The 24,572-nt window shown below is 43.2% G+C and overlaps 1 protein-coding gene across 3 annotated transcripts in view; it reads left to right on the top strand.

The window, feature by feature from the left end:
* CAMKMT (calmodulin-lysine N-methyltransferase) overlaps nucleotides 1–16,359 on the top strand; it is a 420,894-nt gene extending 404,535 nt beyond the window's left edge. For 2 of the 3 annotated variants that reach the window (XM_058429111.1, XM_058429110.1), the window contains exons 11-12: nucleotides 10,241–10,372; nucleotides 15,793–16,348. In XM_058429111.1, coding sequence (XP_058285094.1) covers nucleotides 10,241–10,372; nucleotides 15,793–15,870 — 210 coding nt within the window. In that variant the 3' untranslated portion in view covers nucleotides 15,871–16,348. Of the gene's footprint in view, nucleotides 1–10,240; nucleotides 10,373–15,792 lie in introns of all 3 variants that reach the window. The other variant, XM_032177969.2, reaches the window with a different exon arrangement.
* Nucleotides 16,360–24,572: the final 8,213 nt, after the last annotated feature.

Genomic DNA, 24,572 nt, shown 5'->3' with positions numbered 1-24,572 from the left:
TGATGGGCTAGGAGGCTGTCCAGAGCATGGGAGCAACCAGTGGAAAACTGGACTTTTCTTCTTAGCTCTCAGGGCTGGCTGTTTGGCTTCTGGAGGACCTCCCCCTCTGAGTATACAGTCCAAGACTAAGAAAATGGTCAAGGTTTTATTCCATTACAATTAGAGCTGGTTTTAGTGTTCTCTTGAGCCCAGGCAACTCCTCCATGGTTTTGTGGCCCAGAGGCTGAAGGTGTCACAAGAAGCCCACAAAGATGGCTGGGCACGGAGGCTCACACCTGTAATCCCAGCACTTTGGGAGGCCGAGGCGGGCAGATCACAGGGTCAGGAGATCGAGACCATCCTGGCTAATATGGTGAAACCCTGTCTCTACTAAAAATACAAAAAAGTAGCCAGGCATGGTGGCGGGCGCCTGTAGTCCCAGCTACTCGGGAGGCTGTGGCAGGAGAATGGCATGAACCTGGGAGGCGGAGCTTGCAGTGAGCTGAGATCGCGTCACTGCATTCCGGCCTGGGTGACAGAGCGAGACTCTGTCTCAAAAAAAAAAAAAAAATAAAGAAGCCCACAAAGAAACAACACAGGGGCTACATGGTGGATCCTGAGTTCCTGATGATTCAGTGCAAGATACAGTAAGTTCCCCGTGCACTTCCAGCAAATGCAAACACTGCACTTCCAGCAAATGCTTCAAGTTCATAGTGTGGCCCCGCTTTCTGAAGTTCTAGTGTAGTGGGTGGAAAGAGTCAGAAGAATCTGCATACAAACCCCAAGTCTACATTAACTACCTTGTCTCTCTGAGCCTGCATTCCCTCACGTGTCAAAAGGCAAGACTAGTGCCCACCTTGTGGGTTGGTGTGAAATATTTACATATGTATAAATCCTTGATCTGTACCTGGCTTACAGGAGGTGCTCCTTAAGGGGAGCTGCTTCTCTTTTATTGCTGTAGAACTTATCAAGGTTAATCCACATGAGATGTTTATCCAGGGGGATGCTGGCTTGGCTGATGGGACCCCTGAGTTCCAGACCCATTGTGGCCCTAACAGGCTCTGGAATCGCCTCTTGCTCCATTCTCCCCAAAGAGGGAAAATGAGGGAGTTCACCCGTGCTCTCATAGAGTTCTATCAGCTCTGACATCCTACATTCTCCTCGCAGAGAGAAGGTATACATGGGCTGTGGAGGCAGAAAGCTTAGGCCCAAATCTGGTCTCTGCCATTGACTGAATTAATGTCTGGAAGCCTCAGTTTCTCATCTGTAAAATGGGGAGTGAAAAAGCTGATGCACTGTAATGCACATGATTGACTCTGAGTATCTATTCGAGGCTAGCTCTGGTTACTTTGGTAAATACAGACTATGGGGGCTTTTTTTTGAGATGGAGTCTCGCTCTGTCGCCCAGGCTGGAGTGCAGTGGCGCAATTTCAGCTTGTTGCAACCTCTGCCTCCCAGGTTCAAGCAATTCTCCTGCCTGGGCCTCCTGAGTAGCTGGGATTACAGACACGCACCACCATGCTAGCTAATTTTTATATTTTTGGTAGAGATGGGGTTTCACCTATGTTGATCAGGCTGGTCTCGAACTCCTGACCTCGTGATCCGCCCCCCCCTTGGCCTCCCAAAGTGCTGGGATTACAGGCATGAGCCACCACGCCCGGCCTTATGGGGGCCTTTTTGCAAGCATTTTCCTGGAGAAATGCTGGTGGGAGGGGAAGACATGATTTTCTTGACTTGGACTTTGAGAATTTCTGCACATAATTGGCACGCTGCATCTCCCCTGCACATGTATCCTGAACACCTGTAGCAGGCCCTGTACTGGTTCTGGGAAGATTGTCTACCCGGACGAAGATGACACTTTACTATAGACAGTTCCCAGCGGGTGGGGGAGAGTACTCTACATTGGCAAGACAGAAGTAACTGCAAAATGAAGGTTCAAGTGTCAAGCTGTGGGAACAAATGAATTCTGCCATTTAGGGGAGTATGGTTGATTTCTACCTTGAGCAAATCAGTTGTCTGGGGTCAGAGGGTCCAGAAGCAAAGAAAGTAGATGGAGAGGGGGAGTTTCCCTGCCTTTCACTTTCTATACTGGAGCTATGAATGAAGAGAGGTCCCCAGAGAGAGCTTAGCCACCAGGGAGGGCTCCTCGCTTGGCCCAGGGGTGATGTCAGATCCCAGGTTGAGCTTAGATTCTCAGCCAAACAGGCACCTGTGCCTGAAAAGTCTTTACAGGAGGCCCCAAATTTTAGCAGGGAATATTTGTTACCACCTGAAATGCAGGCTTTCCTCAACCTGCTGGTCTAAAGAAACTGTAAAGATAGTTAATTCCTGTCATAACACTACAAGGGACTCTCCAGCAAACTTAATAGATGAAAACAATAGAATAGGTATGAAAAAGAAATGAAATCAGCACATTCTACCCATTCCAAGAAGCAATGCCCCCCTCAACCCCCCCACTCACTTTTCCCTCTGGTGAGTGGCTTCTTGTTGCTGATGATTGATCGGGTGACTCACTGTCATTGTATTCCTTAAAAGTCCATGACAACAGCAGTGTCCAGTATCAGAGGACCCAAATGTAATTTAAAATACAGGTACAGCAGCCTGCAAGTTGAACTTTCATCCAGAAATGACAACCAACAAATGGTATCTACTAATATTCCTCTGAAATGACTTTGGGTACAGGGAGGGGAGCCAAGCCAACCAGACAGCGTGAGTTTACTCAGGACCAGAGGATAGAATATTGACAGTAATCCAGCTTGTTACCACTGCTAACCAACTGTCAAGAATTCAGAAATATCACTGTGGAATTCACTTACCCTTCTTCAGAAATCGGCCCTACCTGACCACCAGATTCCCAGAGTCCTGCCTATCTCCAAGGTGTGCTATAAATGTAAATCATAAACTCTCATATTATAAAAGCAATTTTTTGGGGGGGGGAGGACAGGGTCTCACTCAGTCACCAGGCTAGAGTGCAGTGGCACCATCACTGCTCACTGCAGCCACGAACTCCTGGACTCAGGTGATCCTCCTGCCTCAGCCTCTCAAATAGCTAGGACTACAGGCATGCCCCACCATGCCTGGCTAATTTTTGTATTTTTAGAGATGGGCTTTTGCCATGTTGCCCAGGCTGGTCTTGAACTCCTGGGCTCAAGCGATCCTCCTCCTTGGCCTCCCAAAGTGCTGGGATGACAGGCATGAGCCACTATGCCCAGCCAAGTTCTTTTTGCTGAGATACTTTCTCATCTTTTTAAAAAAAAAAATCTATCATCTCTGCCCACTTCTGTACAAACCTCTTTGTTTGCTTGTTTCAGGGAAATTGCCTTGTGTATGTGGGATCAGTACCGTGAACTGAAATGGTGCTGAGACACTTGGGTTCTTATCTGCTTACTGAGTCAGAGACCCAGCGACTCCTCACCAGTGCTTGGTGAGAAGTTAGCTCCTACAGTTGTAGGATTGCCCTTGACACAAGGGTTGTAGCTTATAGAGAGTCCTCAGATGGTTTTAAGACCCTCAGTGCAGGGGCCCAGCCCTGAGAAGTCCTTTTCTAATATCCACCCAGATGCTGTTCAGCACATACAGTAATGTGTGCTTAGCAGAGAATACCAAGACATGAGGTGGAATCTCTGCCCCCAAAGACGTTGCAGTCTGGTCGTGGAGATGTAACATACACACAGGTAGAACTATAGCAGACAATGTTAAATACAGCCCAGTGTTATTTTTATTTGTTTTGTGAATCTTTCGAATATAAGCCTTCAATAGAATGAGAGATACTCATTCTATTGAGTATTGGACTCTGTCCTGATTCAACAAACATTTGTTGAGCAACTGCTATCTGCTTGGCACTGACGCCATTCCTATGCGCTGAGGAATGTGGGCTAGGAGAATGAATATGCACTAGGAGCACTGTGGGAATCTCATAGTTTAGCAGGACAGATGAACACATGAACTCCCAGGAATTACAGTGCAATATGGTGGGTGCCAGGAAAGAGGTACCGGGAGAAAGCACCAAGAGTGACTGCCTGAGGAAGGTTTCCCTAGAGGCAGTGGTGTCTGACTTTGGTCTTAAATAGTAAGAAGGGCACTTTGAGTGTGTGGAGTAAGAAAAATCATGACGTGTTTTGGGATCAACAAGAAGTTTGCTCTGGCTGGAGTGTGAGAGTGTCTGTGGTTTTGAGGTTAGGGTTGGGAAAGGGCAGGAAGATGAAGTTAAAGAGTTATGAATGGCCATCGAGACCATCCTGGCTAACACAGTGAAACACCGTCTCTACTAAAAAATACAAAAAATTAGCCAGGCGTGGTGGCAGGTGCCTGTAGTCTCAGCTACTCAGGAGGCTGAGGCAGGAGAATGGTGTGAACCCGGGAGGTGGAGCTTGCAGTGAGCGGAGATTGCACCACTGCACTCCAGACTGGGCAACAGAGCGAGACTCTATCTCAAAAATAAATAAATAAAAAGAGTTATGAATGGCCAAGAACATTGTGATGAGAGACCAGGCTCTACTGTATGGGTAACGGAGAGCCATTGAAAGTTTTTGAGCAGTGGTGTGGTCAGGTGTACCTTCTAGAAAGATCACTCTGCCCATAGCATAAAGGGTAGATTGGAGTAAGGGAGAGCTTGAAAGCCATGAAGCTCCTCAGAGGTCCAGTGTGGACCAATATCCACCTGGAATCATCCATTTAGGAGCCAGTGAAGACCTGAAAATGGAGAAAAGGACAATGAATGGATATTCACTGAGCATTCCACTCAGCAAACATTTATTGAGTGCCTCTCAGATGCCAGTCACTGTGCCAGGCCCCGAGGATAGAGTTAGATATGACCTAACCCTACCCTGGAGGGGCTTACAGTCTAGAGACAAGCAAGGGACCATCACCTGGTGGTGTGTGATTGGCACAGCAGAAGTGTGGGCAACCCTTGGGGGCAGGGAGTAGAGGTGGCCAACCGGGGAGGAGGCACAGTATGGAGTCCAGAGAAGTCAGCAAAGGCGTCGCAAGGGCAGGGAGTCTAACCTGGGTGCTGAGGGATGAGTAAGAGTAACCAGGCAGACAGAGAACTGGAGGTGAGAGAGGCATTCCACCCAAGGGGAGCATGTGCATGTTTGAACACACAGGATACATAAAAGAACAGATGGGGGATGTGATGAGGTTGGCCTGACTAGAGCCCAAGATGTGTATGAGGGAGTGGCAGGAGACCATGCTGCGATAAAGGCATGGGGCCAGTCACGCGGGGCTTTGCCTGCCATCCCAAGAAGGTGGGACCTAAGTCAAGGTTTTCAAACCCTGTTTAAATGGCAGAATGCTTTGGTCAAAACTTTTTAGCCAGCACCCCAATTACAAAACAGATAAAAATGATGCAGCTTTAGTTAAACTAAATGTGAGACTGGTACTTCCTCTGTCTTGGTCTTCCTCTTATCCCTCCAGGCCACCCCTGAAGCAATTCAGAACACAGTTTGAGAACCACCTGCAGTAAGTGACAGTGATGCAGGTAGGGGGAATGTGGCACTGAGAGGTCTTGAAGGGCAATGCCATGGTTCCCAAGTTTCCAGCTTTATTTCAAAAGTGACAGATACGGAAGTGCTTGGTACCTAAGAGGTACTCAGCTTGCATATCTGAGTGTATGTGTATGTGTGTGCTGCATTTGATGAGTCCTTCCCTGGGAAGGGTAGGGTTAGCAGTCAAGAATATTGAGTTTTATTTTGGACAAAATGGATTAAAGGTATTTTCAGAATACCCACATACAGAATTGTAGTAGGCACTTGAAAATGTAGGTGTGAGCCCTGGGCAATGGTGAAAGCTATAATTACAGACTTGGGAGTTATGGGTGTATAAGTGATAGCTGAAGCCATGGACATCAGTACAATTGCCTAGAATTAGATGGAACGTGATGAAAAAGTAGGCAGAGCCCTGAGGACCACTGGTAATTAAAAGACAGGTCAGAGAAGAGAAGCTACAAAAGGAGACAGAGAGACTGAGAGAGATGCCAGGAGAGGAAGCAAGTGACGGCAGCATTTCAGAAACCAGGTAAAGAAAATAGGCTGGACACAGTGGCTCACATCTGTAATCCCAACACTTTGGGAGACCAAGGTGGGAGGATCGCTTGAGGCCAAGAGTTCAAGAGCAGCCTGGGCAGCATAACAAGACTCATCTTTACAAACGACAACACAGAAATAGAAAATAAGCATAAGCTTAAACATAGAATTGGTATTTAATAGTTTGGTTGCTTGGAAATGAAAAAGGAATAAACTAAATGTGAGAATAGTGCTTCCTCTGTCTTGGTCTCCCTCCCCTAATGCATTTTATTGGCATAGCATATTCCTTTTAAAATAAATATGAAGCTGGGGGGAGGGGGGAGGGATAGCATTAGGAGATATACCTAATGTTAAATGACAAGTTAATGGGTGCAGCACACCAACATGGCACATGTATACATATGTAACAAACCTGCACGTTGTGCACATGTACCCTAAAACTTAGAGTATAATAAAAAATAAATAAAATAAAATAAAATAAATCTGAAGCATACCAATTTTTTCCAGAAGTACACTCCCTTTAATGTATAAGTATAGATTAGTCTAGCAAAATAACAACAACTGAGCTCACAAGGTAAACAGTATCACTGTGGTTTAGTGGAACTTCTCCCTCTCCTCTCCAGGAATAAATGAATTCTCTTAAATTTCTGCTCATCAGTCAAAGTGTTACATTCAATTGAGTATTCATTCTGAGTTTAAAGTAATTCTGCAATGGAATGCTTAGAAAGTTGTGCTTTGGCAAATTGAAAATAATTTTTCTAAAGTGATGGGATAATTTGAAATCCATATTCCTTTTCTTGTTTTGATTTGGGCAGCTGAAATTGTAAAGCATATTCCTCTGATTGTACTGTTTCACCTGTGACGTGTTCTCTCCCCTGGGGATACTGGGGTCTTCTAAAACCATTCATTATGGGGAGGGGGAGATGCTGGCACTCAGTAGGGCACAGTGAATGAATGGATGATGGGCTATTTTCCATCCTATTAATCCACATCTCAAAGGTGTCTGTATTCAATGAACTGAAAAAGAAAACAAAACTTCTAAGTAGTTAGAGATTAAAACTACTGCCCAGTCTTTCTCTTTCTCGTGGGTACAGTGTTGTGCACAGAATGCTGCTCTCTAAAACCCCATCATAGCAGCTGACTCTGTAAAAGCTTCTCGGGAAAATCTTTTCAAAGGAATAAGCAATAGAACATGGCTTTTGAATTCCCAAAGACTCAAATTCTTTAGATTACTCAACTTCTGGATTTAGTTTATTGTCTCATCAAATATTGACTGAGTGCTTACTATGTGCTAGGCACTGAGAAAATGTAGTGAATAAAACATTAGAAGATCCTGTTGTCATGGAGTATGCATTCCAGCCAGAGAAGACAGGGCAATAACAAACAAGGATACAATGTGTGTCCCTGGTGGTAAGTGCTAAGAACAAAAATAAGCCCAGCAAGGGACTGGAGAGTGATGGGGCAGGGGCTGCATTCTGAACAGGGTGGCTAGGGAAGGACAGGTAAACTGAGAGCTGAAGGAGGAAAGGGATGTTTAGGCAAAGAGTGCTGTCACATGCTTAGCTGCTGTCCCTTACAGCTTACCCCAACCAGGGCATGTGGAGATGCATTGCTTTGTCAATGCAAGGATCAGCCCAACCTAGAAACCTGTAGCCTTGTGAACATGATGGTATGCAGCTTAGATAATAGCTGTTAAAAACCAACTCTTCAAAGTGTTACTGTGAGACAATTTTTTGCAGGTGACTTTTAAATAAAATAGCTTCCATTATTCAAAAATCCAGAATGGCAACTAGCTCTTAGAAATGACTAAAATGACCTACCAGCGTTCCCTGTTTTTTTGTTTTTTTTTTCTAATGGAGACTTTTGCTGTCCTGCTGAGACCATGTATTATATCTAGTTTCACATAAAAATGAATTTTTGCTGCTAAGTTTGAAAACTGCCTGAAAATAGCAATTAATATTGAAAAAGCTGACAGAACCTTAAGTGTAGTGGCATGATTGGTGCTGCTATAATTACGTGCCTGAGTGTTGTACAGGCCGATGTAAACACAGTATGAAAACAAATTTTGATGCCCAGGACAGTGTAGCCACATATTTTCTTACAGGTAAGTGAGGGTGAAGGGGAGAGGGAGAGAGAATTGATAGAATTTTTAGAGCACTGTTAGGTGGTGTAGATATTTCTAATCTTACATCAGTATAATCTTTCTAATTATTTTCACATTCTGCATTTGATCCTCACAATTTGTTGGGGGAAAAAGGCAGGGCAGGCTTTGTTCTTCCCATTTGATGGATGAGAAAACTCAGTGGATCAGCGAGGATGGGTTAAGGTTCTTATCTACAAAATGGAGAGATTGGACTACATTATTTCCAAGGTTCCCTCTAACTCAAAAGTTCTATGATTATTTTCTGATTGTCCTGAGGTGACACAGCTGTTTAATGGTGGAGACTCCCCTTAAGTCCAGAGTCCTTCTGCCACAGTTCCTCCTTATATTCTTCAAATTCTTCACTGTATGTTTAATCATCTGTAATATGCAATGTCTCCTGTACAGGGTTGTTGAGAAGATCGCTGAGGGGATTAAAGGGAGGATTTGTGAAGCACCTAGCACAGTGGTAGCTATCATTATCATTGTCATCACTGTTACTAATAAGGAGACAAGTAGTGTAGTGGAGAGAGCATCAGTGCTGGGCCTTCTGATCATTCACTGACAGAGTTGATAATACCTACAACATAGGGTGGTTTAAAGACTAAAGGAGGGTTGGGCACGGTGGCTCATGCCTGTAATCCCAGCACTTTGGGAGGCCAAGGTGGGAGGACCACCTGAGGTCAGGAGTTCGAGACCAGCCTGGTCAACATGGCGAAACCCCATCTCTACTAAAAATACAAAAAAAATTAGCCAGGCATGGTGGACTGTGCCTGTAATTCCAGCTACTTGGGAGGCTGAGGCAAGAGAATCTCTTGAATCCAGGAGGCAGAGGTTCCAGTGAACCAAGATCGCACCACTGCACTCCAGCCTGGGTGACAGAGTGGGACTCTGTCTAAAAAAAAAAATGTCTAAAGGAGATGATGTTTATATGAATGCCTAGCCCAGTGTCTGACTACACTATACCTACAGCATAGGGAGGCTTAAAGACTAAAGGAGAGGATGTTTATATGAATGCCTAGCCCAGTGTCTGACTACCAGGTACTCAAGAAATGGCTGGCTGGTGTGAGTGATAAACCACCCTTCATAAGAAACTCAGATATATTTTCATGATTCCCTCAAAACCTAAAGAGGCATTTCACAGAGGTGAAGTGTAATCTTGAGAGTAACAGAAGCATATAGCCACCTTTATTAAAAAAAAAAAAAAAGAAGAAGAAGAGTCTGAAGTTTGGCCATTCTGTACACATCTGAGAGGAAGGAAAAATCCACATGCATCCAATAGTTAACAAATGGTCATTGTGAAGTTTAATGTCAGATGGTCTTCTGAAATCCAGTACATACTTTATTCAGGTCCTCCCGTTCTCCCTACTGCAACAATCACATAAGATTGTGTGGATTATTTAGAAAAGCCTGTTTACCCTCATTATACCACTTTCTTTGAAAAGCAATCATGTGAATACTATGAGGAACTGCTTTGCTATAATGATGACCATTATGAGGGATTCAATAAAGTTGAAAACCAAGATCCTGGAGCCTGTATCTGACAGCATGGTCACAGAAAAGGCTAGGGGCAGGACTGAAATATGAAAACTCTCCAAGAGGAATTGTGGTTACTTGTCTCTATGAAGGATTTCTTGGTACTGAATTTTCAGGGCTTGAAAATCTAACAGATGTAAGCATCTGTTGTCACATGCCCTGGGACTGTGTTGGGGAAGTGTTGGCAGGTGCTAAGGAGTCACAAGGTGAATGGCACTGCCCTGGACCAGTTTCTCTAAAATCTAGTCAATGGCTTAACCCATTGGACCTGAGACAATGCATATTGTTCAGAACACCAGCTTTCAACCACATTTTTTTTTTAAGTATTATTTGAAAAAGATAAAACACAGCAACTGGCCATTTGGATGTGAAATCAATTCTTATTTGATATATATCTCTCCTGGAAATTATTCTCACTGTGAATGTCCATCCTGCGTAGACATCTCAAGAACAATCGAGTTTTTCTACTTGAGAGCAGTACATTAAATGCTTTGACCAATGTCTGTTATGTTTGGTTACCTTCCAATTTTAAAATGTGTGAATTTCCTTTTTACTGTTCTAGGGGAAAGCAATGGTATTTGCCCCACGCCGAGGGAATACTTTAAACCAGTTTTGCAATCTAGCTGAAAAAGCTGGTTTCTCTATCCAAAGACATGAAAATTATGATGAACACATTTCAAACTTCCACTCCAAGGTTAGTTTTCTGCTTGTGTTAGATAACACTTTAATCCGCATTGCATTTTGAAGAGATCATGGTCTTTTTGGCAGGTAACCTAAATATTTGATTAAAGTACTCCTTAGGTGTGTTGCTTCTGAACAGCTATTTGTATCTGATTATTTTGTGTGGTAAAGCCATCTTTTATCTTTGCATGTCTAGAAGGATTTTACAGAAACCATTCCTGTTTACTCTTTTCTCTGAAACAAACTAATCTTTTCATTCATAATAGACTAATTTGTAGGATGCAAGGGGAGGTGGCATAGAATGAATGATAAACATGCATTTATATTTTAATGAAAAACCTTCAGCTTTTAAGTAGGTTAAATGCTTAGCCGCACTGAAATAAATAGAAGGTGAATGTCTAATTGTATCATGTTGGACTGTAAATCTTTATCTCTGCTTGCTTTGTAGCTGGGTCAGTTGGCAGTTTGAGACAGTTAAATCTCATACAGAATTTCACAGTTGTGGGGTTATATGTCAGATTGAGGCGCTACAAGATTTAGGTCAAAAGCACTTATCTGAGAGTGATTTTTAAGCCTGCTTACATAAAGCAATGTTATCAGCCTTTTTATTATTTATAGGTATAGAGCAATATAGGACACTGAGAGGCGAGTGTTTCGCTGAAAACTTTTTAGGATTCTCACATTTGCTAGTACATGTCACAGTGACTAGTATAGCATGTATTATTTCAGTAATTTTTTGCCTTATGGAAATCTCCCTTCACTGAGCTAGTCTGACCTTGGCAAGAGACTTTAACTTGTCATGATTTCACAAGTTGTAACTGCAGAAAAATAAAGGCCCGAGCTTAATTTTCTCCTGGGACAATGTGAACAGCATCCTTTATTACCCAGGACTATAATATAATGTAGAAGTGTGTTGGCTTTTGGAAAAATATATGCAAAATTAATCTGATCTTCCAAGCAAGAGAAAGAAATTCTCACTTTCTGGAACTGAATTTATTTATTTGAATCTTTAAGGTTCCATTTAGCCTCTGGGGGAAAAATGGTGCTTTGTGAACTGAAAGAGTTAAATCATGTCCTCTCACTGGTGGAGTCAGGCCCATTGCTCACAATCAGAAAATAAAAACAGGATGGTATGTGATTCAGATCTTACCAGCCTCTCTAGAATGATGTTTTCCCCTTTCCAATCCCTCCTCCTAAAATAAGCGGGTCTTTACCTGGTAGGAAAAGGGTCCCTCCTGGCTCCCTGGACTCCTCCACCCAAAGGAATAATGTGGCTTTCTCTCCAGGGTCGGGCTGGAACTACAAGGATCAGCTGACAGCTGCTTCAATGTCATGCCATTCACTTTCCCCCTAGAACAACAAATGCTTTTAGTTTCCCAGTGACAGCTCAGGAGAGCAAAGGCGTGGGTTTCTCCACCAGCAAAGCTGTTCAGCATTGTGCCTGATGCCCTCTGTCTCCTCCCTGAAAGATCTGAGGAGTGTTGGGACATGTCAGGCACACCCACCTCTCCTTTGTCTAGAACTTCAGAGTGTCAGCGCCTGGCGGCCAGCACACCTCCTCTTTTTATTTCCAACGTTGTACACTACCCTGCTAAGCGAAGCACATAAATAAGTGGCCTTATTTTTTCTCTGGTCATAATTGCTGAAAAGTCAAATTCACAGTTTGCTGACATTGGTACATTGGACTAAGAAATAGTTCTCTTCATTGTTGGGGGTGGGGAGAGTGTAGAACCCTAGGAGAATATTCTGCAGAGTTGGCACATCCTGGATAAAAGGTATAAACGGGCGCCCATGAGATATATATATATTTTAATAATGAGAGCTATTTCAGCTGGTGTGGGGTTCTGCTTCTAGCAAAAGAATGCCTCTGGTCCCTCCTGTACCTGCTCCAGCAGCGGGGATACTGTGTGCTGACCGGGCTGGCACGTGCAGTTGTGCTACTTTGCAGGAGAAGGAGCTCGCCCAGAGGCCAGAGCAGTGAGCCGCGGGCCACGCTGGAGGGAGCGGGCAGCGCCGCTGCTCCTCGCCCAGCCCCATGCCCTGCAGCAGGGCGCGAAGGCGGAGGCCCAAGGCAGCACCCCTGCCCCCTGCAGCCCTGCCCGCCCGCCCGGGGCTCCGGGACGCGGCCGCCGGGAGCCTCCACCCTGGCGGCTTTTGTTGGCCGCGTGCTAATAGCCAGGGTTTAAAAGTTTTCCATCTTGAGCGGCAATCAGCTTTCTTCCTCTCCATCTCTGGCCAAAGCCCCCTCGTCCCTGGGACGCGCTGCTCCCCAATGGAGGAGCGGCGTTTTCCTTCAGGCTGCGTGTTATCCTCTTAGCCCTACTGTGTTGGAATAGAGCGTAACCAGCTGGAGGACTGTAAGACGCCTGATAATGCCGCTCTTTTCCGCTGTCCCGTCTTAATCTTGTTACACAAATGGTCGTGAAGAGATTCATGAATTTTAATTTTGCCCTCTGCATTAGTGCCTCGCGTCACTCATACACAGCTGCCTTCGAAGCCGAGTTTTTCACCCGTCCTCTTACAACAGGGGAAAAAATTAGTTACTTGGCAGTAGTGCAAGGTAAAAAAAAAAAATCTACAGATTTAGGCAACCACCCATGAAGCTGATTAACAGTCAGTGATCAGGAGGAACAGCTTTGCCTCTTAAACTTTTCACCTCTCATTGTTAACTGTGAAATTTTATTTCCGTTAAAAAGCAAGCCTGTAATCAAAACGGTGCCATTCTGCACTTTTCTGCCAGTGCTTTTGTTAAACTGTGCCCACACCATGCAGCCAGTGTGCTCAGGAACCAGGCAGCCAAAGGTGTAGTATGTTTTAAAAATATTGCTTTTCAGTCCATCCTTGCAAGGGGAGAAAAATAAAACACTTTCCTCTCCTCCCCAGCCTTTTGGTCTCCTCAAGGCTGAGAATCAAATTCATTGCCCTCATAGTGTGGTTCAAAACCTTTCAGATAGTAAGATAGCAAATCGTTTTGTAAAGTAGAGATGTGACTTCGAGATTACAGCTGGCTTGATGCTAGTTGGTTAAAATACTCTCATTCATGCAAATGTTCTTTGAAATATAATTTTATATGCCGTGGAGTTTTTTTATAAACTTTCGCCAAACCACCCTGAAGTGTTTATTTTTCTGTATTTTTGTACATAGCTCTGAAAATAGGCTTGAGCTGCGCTGTGAAGTCAGCACATTGTGTTAAAAACACAGCCATATTGCACTTCTGCTTATCTATTCAAAATGCCACATCACAAGTGGCTGGTGCTTATAATCTGTGTGGTGTGCTGTTGATAATTGTGGATACTGTAAAGGGTAAACAGTCTGAACTCCACTCCTGCTGCTGCTGTTCACGCCGTAGTAAGGCTGAGCGTGTTACATCCAATTATGAAGTAAAGCATAATGCTACTAATAGCAGCTATATAATTTAGTTTAGTCCTCAAAGACCTGTTTTAACCTATGAAATTGGAAAATTATTTTATTCATGATTTGCTTTTTGTTCATTTTCTTTCAAGGTGCCTTCTGATATTTGTTAAAATTGTAATTATTAATTGGGCAAGGAAGTACAGCCTGGGTAAATGGAATTATTCTTAAAGCTCATAACATTCCCCCATCGAAGCAAGTATTGGCTAAGAGCTTTGTGTGTGTTCAAGTACCCTCACATAACAGACTTGCTTGATTCAGAAATGATCCAGGGCTGGGTTATAGTGTTGCCTTTGAGGGTTGTCAGCTCTTCCCCATTGTGGAAAGGTCTCACAGGCAAGACAGGGCTGGCCCCTGGCCCCTTTCAGCAACGAAGCCTCCGCTTTGGCCTCCAGAGGTCAGCATAGAATCCAAGTTAAAAGTGATTTCTAGCCCATATTTACAGAAGAATTATTTATCCCACATATTACCTCAGGGACTTTATAAAGAGCTCATTTGAGTCTCTGTATATTAGTGCATTGTGAGTGAGTAGGTCAGCTGACTGCCACTGAGTAATCAACTTTCCCTTATCCCCAATCCCCGAGGAAAGAATTGAACTAGCTTGGCCCTCTCTGCCCCCTATAAAATACTTCAGTGAGCTCCCTCTATCACTAGGGCAACTGCCAACAAAGGTATTTACAGTTGGTAAGTCCCGGTCAGTGGGTATGGACTGGGAAGTTGGTGAAGCCATTTTCTCAGCATTTTCTATAGACTAAGTAGTAAGGTTGGAGGACCTGTGTTTAGGTTTAACACTCTCGCTACTTTGGTAGTAGCGAAAATCCACAAGGATCTTCCTAAATAGACAACAAATCATCTGTACACAAAACAAACTCCGTCTAAGAAAACAGAATGAAGTCACCTCAGGGACTGTACCACCGTCAGTTCTTGGGAAAGTGGATTAGAAAGTAAAGGCTGAATTAGCTTTATGTTCCCCAGCGGAAAAGGGGAAGTGGGCTCATGACTCCTGTCCGTGTGACAGCATGTCCATGTCATGGTTTGGGAATATAATTTAGAAGGAACATGCACTTCGCAAAGATTCGAGTTAACATGCCCCAGAGGGACCAACCTGGGAGAGTGTGATGTTGAGGCCATTCATTTTGCTTTAGGCTGGGTGGGGTGGGTGGTGTTTGACTAATTTAAACAATAAAGGAATTGACTCCATGTATAATTTAAAGAAATATTTATTTTTTATTCTTATAATCTAAAAAGGAATTAACAATTGGCTCATAAATTCCAACTTCAAAAATATTAATTTTGTCTTTATAAATAGCAAATTTCTATTTGCTAGAATAAATATAAATATAACTTTAAAACTATTCCAGCTGAATGAAGAAAAAGTGTACTTTATATGTGAGAAACCTAACTGGATTTTAAAATCTCATCACAGAAAGATCCTCAGAACTTCCCTGTGCAATGTGGACAGGAATGTCGCTAGTCTAATTGTTGGAGTATGTTCTCCTCCTCAGGGAAAAGAATTTTTGAGTGACTTATTATTAATGTTAAAACCCCTAAGAAGCACCTGGAGAGTCTTTGCAGTGTCTTGGGCCCCACAAGCCTTTCCCTGTGCCCAGATGTTGCCACGGACTCCAAGCAGTGATCTGAAATGCCCGCCTGCCTGAATAGTGTGGCATTGGTCAGAGGCAGAGGGTACAGAGAGCAGAAACTTCTATGTCAAATGGCCAGTCAGGTGATGATGAATGAGCCCCAGCTCTGCCTTCAGTCAAGTGCCTCACAGTTTATAGAGGTCAAAGTGCAGTTTGGGTATTTATGAAAAAAACCCTACCCACCCCCACCAAAAACAATCCCCATGTTAATGTATAGAATTGTCACATTAGTGCCACTGAGAACTACTTTGAGTTGCTTTTCTGTGATTTATTTTTCCAGAACTATATATTTGTCATCATGATACTCAACATTAATATTGAGTGGTAAAGATCCCTGATTGGAGTCCCCTTACCTTTTTCTTTCTATTATTGTTTTCAGTTGAAAAAGGAAAACCCGGACATATATGAAGAAAACCTTCATTACCCGCTTCTGCTTATTTTAACCAAACATGGATAGAAGATTAAGCTTCTCAAAGACGGAGAAAAATATCAAGTGCACAGGGAATATTTTTACAAAAACAGAAATCTGTAAGGGGTATAATCGCCTGCCTGCCCCCTTTGCAGCATTTCACGTGTGGGCTATGGACTCCACCTGTCCTCACCCACGTTATTCCCCAGCTGCCCTCTCCAGCTCCCTCCCCGCCTCTTTTTACACTCTGCTTGTTGCTCTTCCTGCCCTAAACCCTTGTTTGTCTTTAAATGTGTATAAGGTGCCTGTCTGTGACTTGAATTTGACTGGTGAACAAACTAAATATTTTCCCCTCTAATTGAGACAGAACTTCTTTTTGATGATACCCATCCCACCTTTTTTTTTTTTTTTTTTTTTTTTTTTTTGGTCTTTGTTCTGTTTTGGTGGTGATAGTTTTTAATCAGTAAACCCAGCAAATATCATGATTCTTTCCTGGTTAAAAAAATAAATAAAGCATATCTTTTTATCTCCCTCCAATTAATTGTATTAAATCCGCCATCCCTTTCTCTATCCCTCTCTCTCCTTTTTTTCCTTTTAAACAGTATGTTTTTTTCCCTATAGATGTATTAGAAATGACTACATCAGCCCAAAGCCTCATAAACTGACCGTTTGTCCTCTGGACACAATAGCGTGGCCAGCCCTCTGCTCCTCCTCCCCAATTATGTGTGATTAGTCTCAGTGTGCTGTGTCAAGGAGGGGGAGTGTGCTGAGTGCTTATTATCTGTTTAGGTACAAGAAGAGCACATTTAGGCTCTGACTATGAATGAAAAGTGAGCCTTTATCAGGGCTTAAATCTAACTGCTGCTGTTCTCCAGGCCTCTTTCAAAATAGGTCCTTCCCAGAGAAATTTTGAGTAAATGGTTGATAAACCAGATTGCTACCAGGGGGAGTTTTTTAAAAACTCAATCACACAATTATCTTATTTAAAATAAGTATATATTGTTATATGCTGTGATTCAAGTGTATGGTAAACATTTAATAGGTGCTACCTAGGATTAAGAGAGAATGACTTTTCTGCAGGGAACCCAAGCTTATCCTTGCCTAGTGCATCCATGAGATGCTCTAATGCCTTTTGTGGAAATTCAGATGTTTATCTGTAAGGAATCATCTGTGCCCACTTTAGCAGTAATGTCATTAGTAGGTTAGCTATATATCCTCATATCTTTAGTAGAGGCAAAAACATGTATTCAGTGTGATACAATTAAAGTGATAGGTGAGAGACTGGGGGTGCATCCTTTTGCATGTTAAACAAACTTAGCTGTCATAAAAGCAGCGACTCTCAAATGTCTTCTGTGCTCACTTCTATCATCAAACAAATTTTTCACCATCAGTTTGCATGTCCTTGTATTCACCACTTTTTCTGCTCCATTAGAGCACCTAGATGGATCTCAGAAGGCATAGGTCAAGTCGCAGTTAGATCATACATTTCTTTCTCACAAAAACTTGAATTGCAATGCCAAGTGATGGGCTAACATCACAATAACAGCAATTTATTCCTCTTTGGATAAAACAGCAGTCTATTCTCAGTGCTAGATAAAGACCAGGGCAATGCAAACCAGCCATTTAGCTGAGTAGTTCAGCTAGTGGCAGCTCTCCTTTGGCGACTGTATAGGTTGCACACTGGCTTCATATTTTCTTGTTTAAAAATTAGAATTTGGCATGTTTTAAAAGGCAACACAAGCCATTCCATTTATACTGGTGAAAATACAGCAAAATTATTTCCTCTGTAAAACCTGCAACTAACTCTGCCAGACAAAGAAAACGCATCCCTGTAGTAGCACCTAAGATGGTCTATTCTTTTTTCTTTTTAAATATGGAACAGCAGGACTATGAGAATATTTTCTTTTTTCTCTCAAGAGAATACGTGAATTGGCAAGAATTCAATTTGCATTTGCGTGTTGTGGGTGGAGAAATCCAGTGTTTATGTGTCTGGGAGATACTATATTTTAAAAAGTAAACTAGGAATGTATTTTTTTAAATATCTGAGAACAGTGTTTCAGAATTGAACTGTTGCTACCAAGAGATACCTAGTCAGGAAATTCACTTATTATGTAATTAAAACCTAGAGAATCTCCTATACAATGTTAAGCGTTTCATAGATCTGCTCTTCATGGGATCCTCACCTGGAAATATCTCTAGTCCAGGTTCTTTGAAAGTTTGTAAGAAATGTTCTATATTATTGAACAATTTTAGTTTTTATTTTCCCAAAGTTTAATGGAATGCCGATATTGAAAAGTGAAATAGAGCAGCTTTGAAAGTTTGTCCATTTACATTTCTTTTGAACTTTATGATTATTTCTATGCATCAATTGCAATTGAAATGGCCCATTCCATAATTGCCTATGTAATTATACATGTGTTTGTTTCAGAAAGGAAGCCTGTCTGCTTAGGAAATCCTAAGAATAATATTTCTTTTCTTTGTGTACCTTTATCTTCTGATGAAACTCATGATTTTCCTTTGTCATACTAAGTGGATTTGGTTGGATGAAAGAATGTTTCTAATATTGCCCATGGTCAGTTCTAATGCTGTGAGATGAATAGCTACGTACAAGTTGGTTATAAGAAATATATTTTACTTTATAGCAAGACATATGCCGTGAATTGGGATAAAAGTGCTAGAAAAGACTACCTAAGAGGTTGATGCTATTTTGTATAAATTGTGTATTTTGTTGGCTTTTTGACTGAGCATGAAAATGTAACTTCCATTAGGGAAGGGTAATTTAGGTGCTCAGTATTCAGCAGAAAACTTGTCAGGGCCATAAAAGCTTTTCTGGCTAGTTCCTCGGGTGTTTTCAGAGAAGAGCTGCCCGCCCCTTGCTGATTTTCCCTTTGGCTTCAGTATGGGCTGAATTTACCACTGCATACCTGTTGAATCAATTTGGGGGATCCAGCAGTTAACTGAGTGAATGGAAGGATTAGTTGCCCTCCGGAGCCCTATTTCAACAGCCAGGTGTCTGTCCTAAACTAGTTAACTGCTTTTGACAGCTGAAGAACCTGGTTTTAATACCAGAGGCAGGAGGTAGTGGTGTTTTTTCCATCTCTCTGCTACCAAAGTGGGGCAACCTTCTCATGAGGGTTAGGTGGTTTTTGTTTTTTAATAGGAACCCAGCTTCCATGGATTTTGTCTTTGTGCTTAGTCAGCATTTGACTTGTTTCCAATCTATGCCAGACAAATTCATTAGCATTGTCTGGCAAGAACCTTTCACTGGACTCTGGGGGTGGGGCAGAATGCCCACATAGGGGAGAGTCAAAGTATATGTACAAGCATATACACACACACACTCACAGGAAAGATTAAGCTATTTAGACCTGAGAGCTGGACTCCAGCTCCCAGATTCCAGGTACATCCCCGTCCTAGATCAAAATCCCCTGAGTTCAGGCTGTATGAAACATCATAATTATGTTGACTGTATACCATAAAGAAAAAATGGATTTGAAAGTCAGGCTGATTTTAGGCAGGGTAAATATGTTTTCCTGAGTGGACTCTTTCCAAATTAGGAAGGAGCCTGTTAGTGTTTATCAAACCATTAAGCCTGAAATGCCACTTTTAATTCTCACATTTCATTTTACCCAGAGAGCTTACCTTCCAGGCTGTGGCTAAATGCTCACAGTGTTCTCTGCCCTGGAAGTCTGTGCATTTGGAGTCTGTATTTTGCCTTTTTTGTCCCCCTGACTTTTCAATTAATACATTTTTTAATAGATAAAACAGATCATACCGTGACTTTTAAAATGTCAACAAGCTTGTAAACAGAAATGTAATAAAATGGCTAATAGGAGATTCAATAGTTAATAGAGGGCCTGAAGTGTGAGCAAATACAGTAGCTATATACTGGAAACTGTGCAAGTGAAGATGGCTTTAGTATTGCAAACTGAGGAAGAAAATTGTTTTTAATTAGCACCTTCATAAGAACTGCTGATTAATACTGTTTTGTTTGGTGAAAAGCTTTCAGCTGAGTAATTTGTACAGCCATTACAACAGTTTTGTTAGAGCGGGACTCCTGTTGTTAAACACAAACAGCAGATGATAATGGTGGAAGATGAGTTTGTCATGTAACAATTTACCTTATTGAAAAAAGCTTTATATAAAACCCAATACAGTAGGTACCAGCAGAAATCACATATTTTAAATCCTTCCAAAATTGCAGTGTGCCATGCTTATGGTTTTTTTTTCCCTCAGAGCTAGAAGCAGATTTTATATCATTTATAAAATTATATACACAATTTAAAGGTGGTGTAGCGTGGACAGACCACTTTCTTAGCAGCAGTTTACATTGGAGCAGTAAAGTGGCGTGTATTCAAACATTTCCTAACTACACAAAGAAGGTGGAAAAATGGAAGCCTAATTAAATAATGTTACTCAAATGTAAATCTGCATTGCGACTGGATGCAGGGAAATAAGAATTGGTGTTTCTGCCTTAGGTGGGTTTATCATGTATAGGATCTTAAAAAAAAAAAAAATCTCAACAGAAGTTTAAGTAACCTTTTTTTTTTTTTTCTGGTGATGTTTTAACTGATCCAGAGGAAACAGTGCTCAATCAGTGAGACCTGACCAGAGAATAAGAGGCCGATTTCAGTGAACTCCCATAAAATGGATATTTTGCTAGCCAGAAGCATGGGAAATAGTGTGTGTGTGTGCTTAAAATAAAATCCAATGGTAAAGCATATTTGCATTAAAATATTACGCTAACCAAGGCTGATAAGAACTGTAAATTATTGGAGCGGCGTAATAGAGCATGAGATTTTTTTTTTTTAGACAGGCCTTCGGGGTAATAACAAGGGTTGAGGCTCACGACAGTGCCAAATAAGCTTTAGACAGCATAATAGTCTGCAAAGAAAGCCACAGAGCACTAATGTGAAGGAAGAGCTGTCCACCACATGCAGCAAAAATCACCAAAGGTCATTTTATGGTAGCAATTGTGACATAAAATTGGTGGTCATGCTACATGTCTAATACTCAGCACAGCTTTATAAATGATGGGCCCCTAGCGATGGCTGTCATTAAGTGCTTTCATCATAATAAACTTTAAACTGTTGGCTTTATGAATCGCCAGCTAGCTTCAGCTGTTCGTTGGATGGAGCTTGCAGTGCCTTAAGTGTGACAAGACCTATTAGGAATTGCAACCATGTTTCAAGCGTACTTGGCTTCCCCACTCCTGGGGTGATTGCTGCCTATTAAACGGCGTCTGGGAAGATTTTCCTCCAGCAATCTCTGATCAAGAGCTTTTTTGGGCTTTGACCTGCATTTCCTTCAAGACTTTCTCTGAGGAGTTTTATAAGAGCAAAACTCCAGAGGATTTATAGCCACTTCTGATTAATACCTTTCCAGTTTTTCTAGCAACTCTCCCACTGCTGCATAGAGAAAAGCTTTCATTGTTCCTGAGGTGCTTATTTGTGACCTTTTTTCTGCTTCCTGATTCCCTCTAACGTGTTCTCTCAGTGAAATCCTCGGGGTGGAACCCAGACAGTTGGTGAAGTTGTTACAGCTGGAGAGACAGAGAAGGAAAGAGAGAGGCTGTTATATTTTTAAAGGATTACATGCAGAGCAGCCTGGCCCCGCCCATTTAAATACTAATGTGACGTCATCTGCCGCCCGCTGTACCAAACGCATCCTTAATGAGCCCTCGGTGTAAATTGAGCCGACACATAAAGATTTCATGATTCAAATTACACTTTCATTAACCTTTAGCATGGGAAGTCTTTTAGTTTCTATAAATCTTACAGTGGCTTACCGTCTGTCCTACTGATGTGAATAATAGATGTGCGGAGAATCACTCTTTAAAAACCCAGGGTTATTTAATTCACAAGGGCTAAATACGTATTTCAGACTCACTTAGCAAGAACTTTAATTACTTCTTGTTGCTTGTTCTGACTTTGAGGCCACCCCTCATCCTCCCACCCCGTTTTCTTCTGCTTGACTCAGATGTTTTGGAGATGGTAAAAGCTTTCAATGTCTAAGTCCCTGTCTTAATACTCTTACTTGTCTTTCTTTTAGGCTAAGTAGTGTCCCAAAGATAGTTCAGGGAATGTCTCAGGTGTGGACCATTACACAATTAAATTAGCAAACCTCAGAGGGCTTGGATTAGAACCCGGCAGGGAACACTTGGGGATTCGAGGGCAGAGCTAAGCTTTCTGAATGGCAGTGGCTCTCCCAGGAACAGCGAGGGTCGGCCCGCTTGGTAGTCTCAGTCACAGACTTGTCTTACCAGATAAAGTATTGCAGGCACTCTTTTTTTTTCCTGGGAGTGAACAGGAAATACATTAGTGAATGTGTCAAGCCGAAGGGAAAACAGGAGTTGGAGGGCTCGTGGCTTTTCACATACAAAGGCATCCGCCATCCCACCACGGGAGCCGGCCAAGGCTGGACAAGTGCATTTTGAGGCTGCTGCCCAGGTGCAGGGGGAGGGGGCGGGGCGGGCCGCAGAATGCCCCCGAACAAAGGCGCCTCCAGGGGCCTGTGCAGAGGTCACCTGCTGCCTCCAGGGCAGATTAAGGAGGACTGCAGAGGGCATTTGGAGGAAATGGTGCTGTGCTTCTTTGGGAAATCAATTCGTCCCACCCTTAATAGGGCATTTGGCCCTCCCTCTTTGGGAGTCCCAGGCAAACGTGCTTCCAGGTCTCTCAAAATCAGTTATAACAGACCCACGTTTGAAGAGGCGGCACCTTTCCCTGCCTGCGTTCCTTCAATAGCCTGTGCCCCCTGAGAATCTCTTTCTGCTCTCTGCAACATCTCACTTCCCTTTTCTCTCTTCTTTGGGCTCCTCCGCCCCTCTCTACCGAGGCCTCTTTCATAATTAGGCTGAAAGTGGAACTTTCCCCCACTCCCTTACTTTGAGATTTCTTTTTTCCCAGTGACCTGGGCTGCACTTTGCCCCCACTCCCTGCCTGCCAATCTCTTCAGGGTTAGGGCCTCTCTCTTTCCATTCTTGCCTCTCCCCCTCCTTGAGAGCTCCGGGAGGCCCAGCCTCCCTGAATCCGATCGGCTTCCAACACAGCAGCCCCCCTGTGGAGGAAGGAAGAGGCCTCCTCAGAATGAATGGCCGGTAAGGAGGTTTTTAATTTGTCTGGAGCTACAAGAAAAAGGCCTCAGAGCAGCGTTCCCTCCCTCACCTCTGCCGCCCACGCTGGGCCACTCTGCCTCCCCGGTGGGCACCGAGGCCGCACCATCCCAGGCCAGGTCCACGGTGAAAGCTGGGCGGTGGGATCTGAAAATGTTGGCTTGTTGTCTGGGCATCACCTGTGCAATCTAGAGTAAGGACTCGGCTTTGTATATGAAATTCTACTTTTTGATGGTTTGCGCCTACCAATGTGAGAAAGGTGGAAGCTGAACACGATGTGACTGTCAGACTAGGTCGGAAAGTGAGCTCAGGCCATCACTGTCTTGATCTGCAGTCTGCCTTCTGATGGCCGAGCTCTCCTTGAGCTTGAGGGAATGTCACCATGCTGTTCCCAACCCAGAAGGCAGTACATTTAAAAGCTTTGCCCACCTGACCTATGGTTCCACCTCCAGGTACATTAGCCTTCATTTTCCTCCACAGGCTTTATTTTTACGAGCAGAGGCCACATCCCTGATCCAGCCTACATTTTGGTGGATCTCTTGCTTTCCCTCTGTCTCTCTCTCTCAAGCAGCATCTCATGATGCCAAGGAAGAGCAAGTATGAAGCAGCTCGGAGGAGAATGAAGCTGCTCACAGCTCCTCAGTGTCCAGACATCTTTCCTCTCTCCAGGGGTACTCCTGGTTGGCCCATCTCCTGCCCCATAAGATGAGAACCTCAGCTCTGGGCTGGGTGACAGAGGTTTCGAGTCTCCAGCTTGCATTTCTGCCAGCTGTTAGTGGTTTTCCCTCACCTCACAGCCAGGTGCTGCTTCTGGGTCCTCTCACACACACCCTCACCCCCAAGAGACTAGATAAACCATCAGTGGTTACAATAATCTCAATATGAATATGATACTGTAGGTATTTATCCAGCTGTACCCTTGTGGTAGATTGGCGGGGTGGGGGAATAGCAACAGTGCTTTCCAGCTCCTTCCATCAAGAAATGGAATCTTTCTTCACTCCCTGATTCTGAACTTGGCTTGGCTTGCTTTGGCCAAGGAGACATTAGTAAACATGAGTACAAGCGGAGGTTGGGAAATCACTTGTGCATTGAGGTTTGTCCTATCTTGATGTTTTTGGAACCCAGCTACCATGTGAAAAAGCCCAGGCCGTGCTGCTAGACAGTGGAGACATGTGGCTCAGTCACCCCCATTATTCAGCCATGAGCCACTGAATGGCAGTGGCTCTCCCAGGAACAGCGAGGGTTGGCCTGCTTGGTAGTCTCAGTCACCGACTTGTCTTACCAGATAAAGTATTGCAGGCTAAACTCTTTTTTCCTGGGAGTGAACAGAAAACCAGAACCAAACAGCCCCCGGGAGATGCAGCTCTGGCTGCAGCTGTGTGAGTGGGCCAGGTGAGCTCAGCCCAAATTGCCTGCTCACAAAACATGAGCTAAAAATGGTGGTGTTTTAAAGCAACTTTACATTTGGGGCAGTCTGTTAACTAAGTGATGAGCAACCGATAACTCATGCAGTTCTAGATCTATTCTCTGGGGGTACTTTTCTGTGTCCTTACGTGTAACTTTTGGTATAATGTTTTGCCTAAAATGTGGTGAGTTACATAGTGACTAACATTTCAAAAACACAAAAATAGGATGC

The sequence above is a fragment of the Hylobates moloch genome, unplaced genomic scaffold (genome assembly GCF_009828535.3).
Source record: "Hylobates moloch isolate HMO894 unplaced genomic scaffold, HMol_V3 SCAFFOLD_15, whole genome shotgun sequence".
NCBI lineage: Eukaryota > Metazoa > Chordata > Mammalia > Primates > Hylobatidae > Hylobates > Hylobates moloch.
This window is presented reverse-complemented; position numbering and strand designations above follow the sequence as displayed.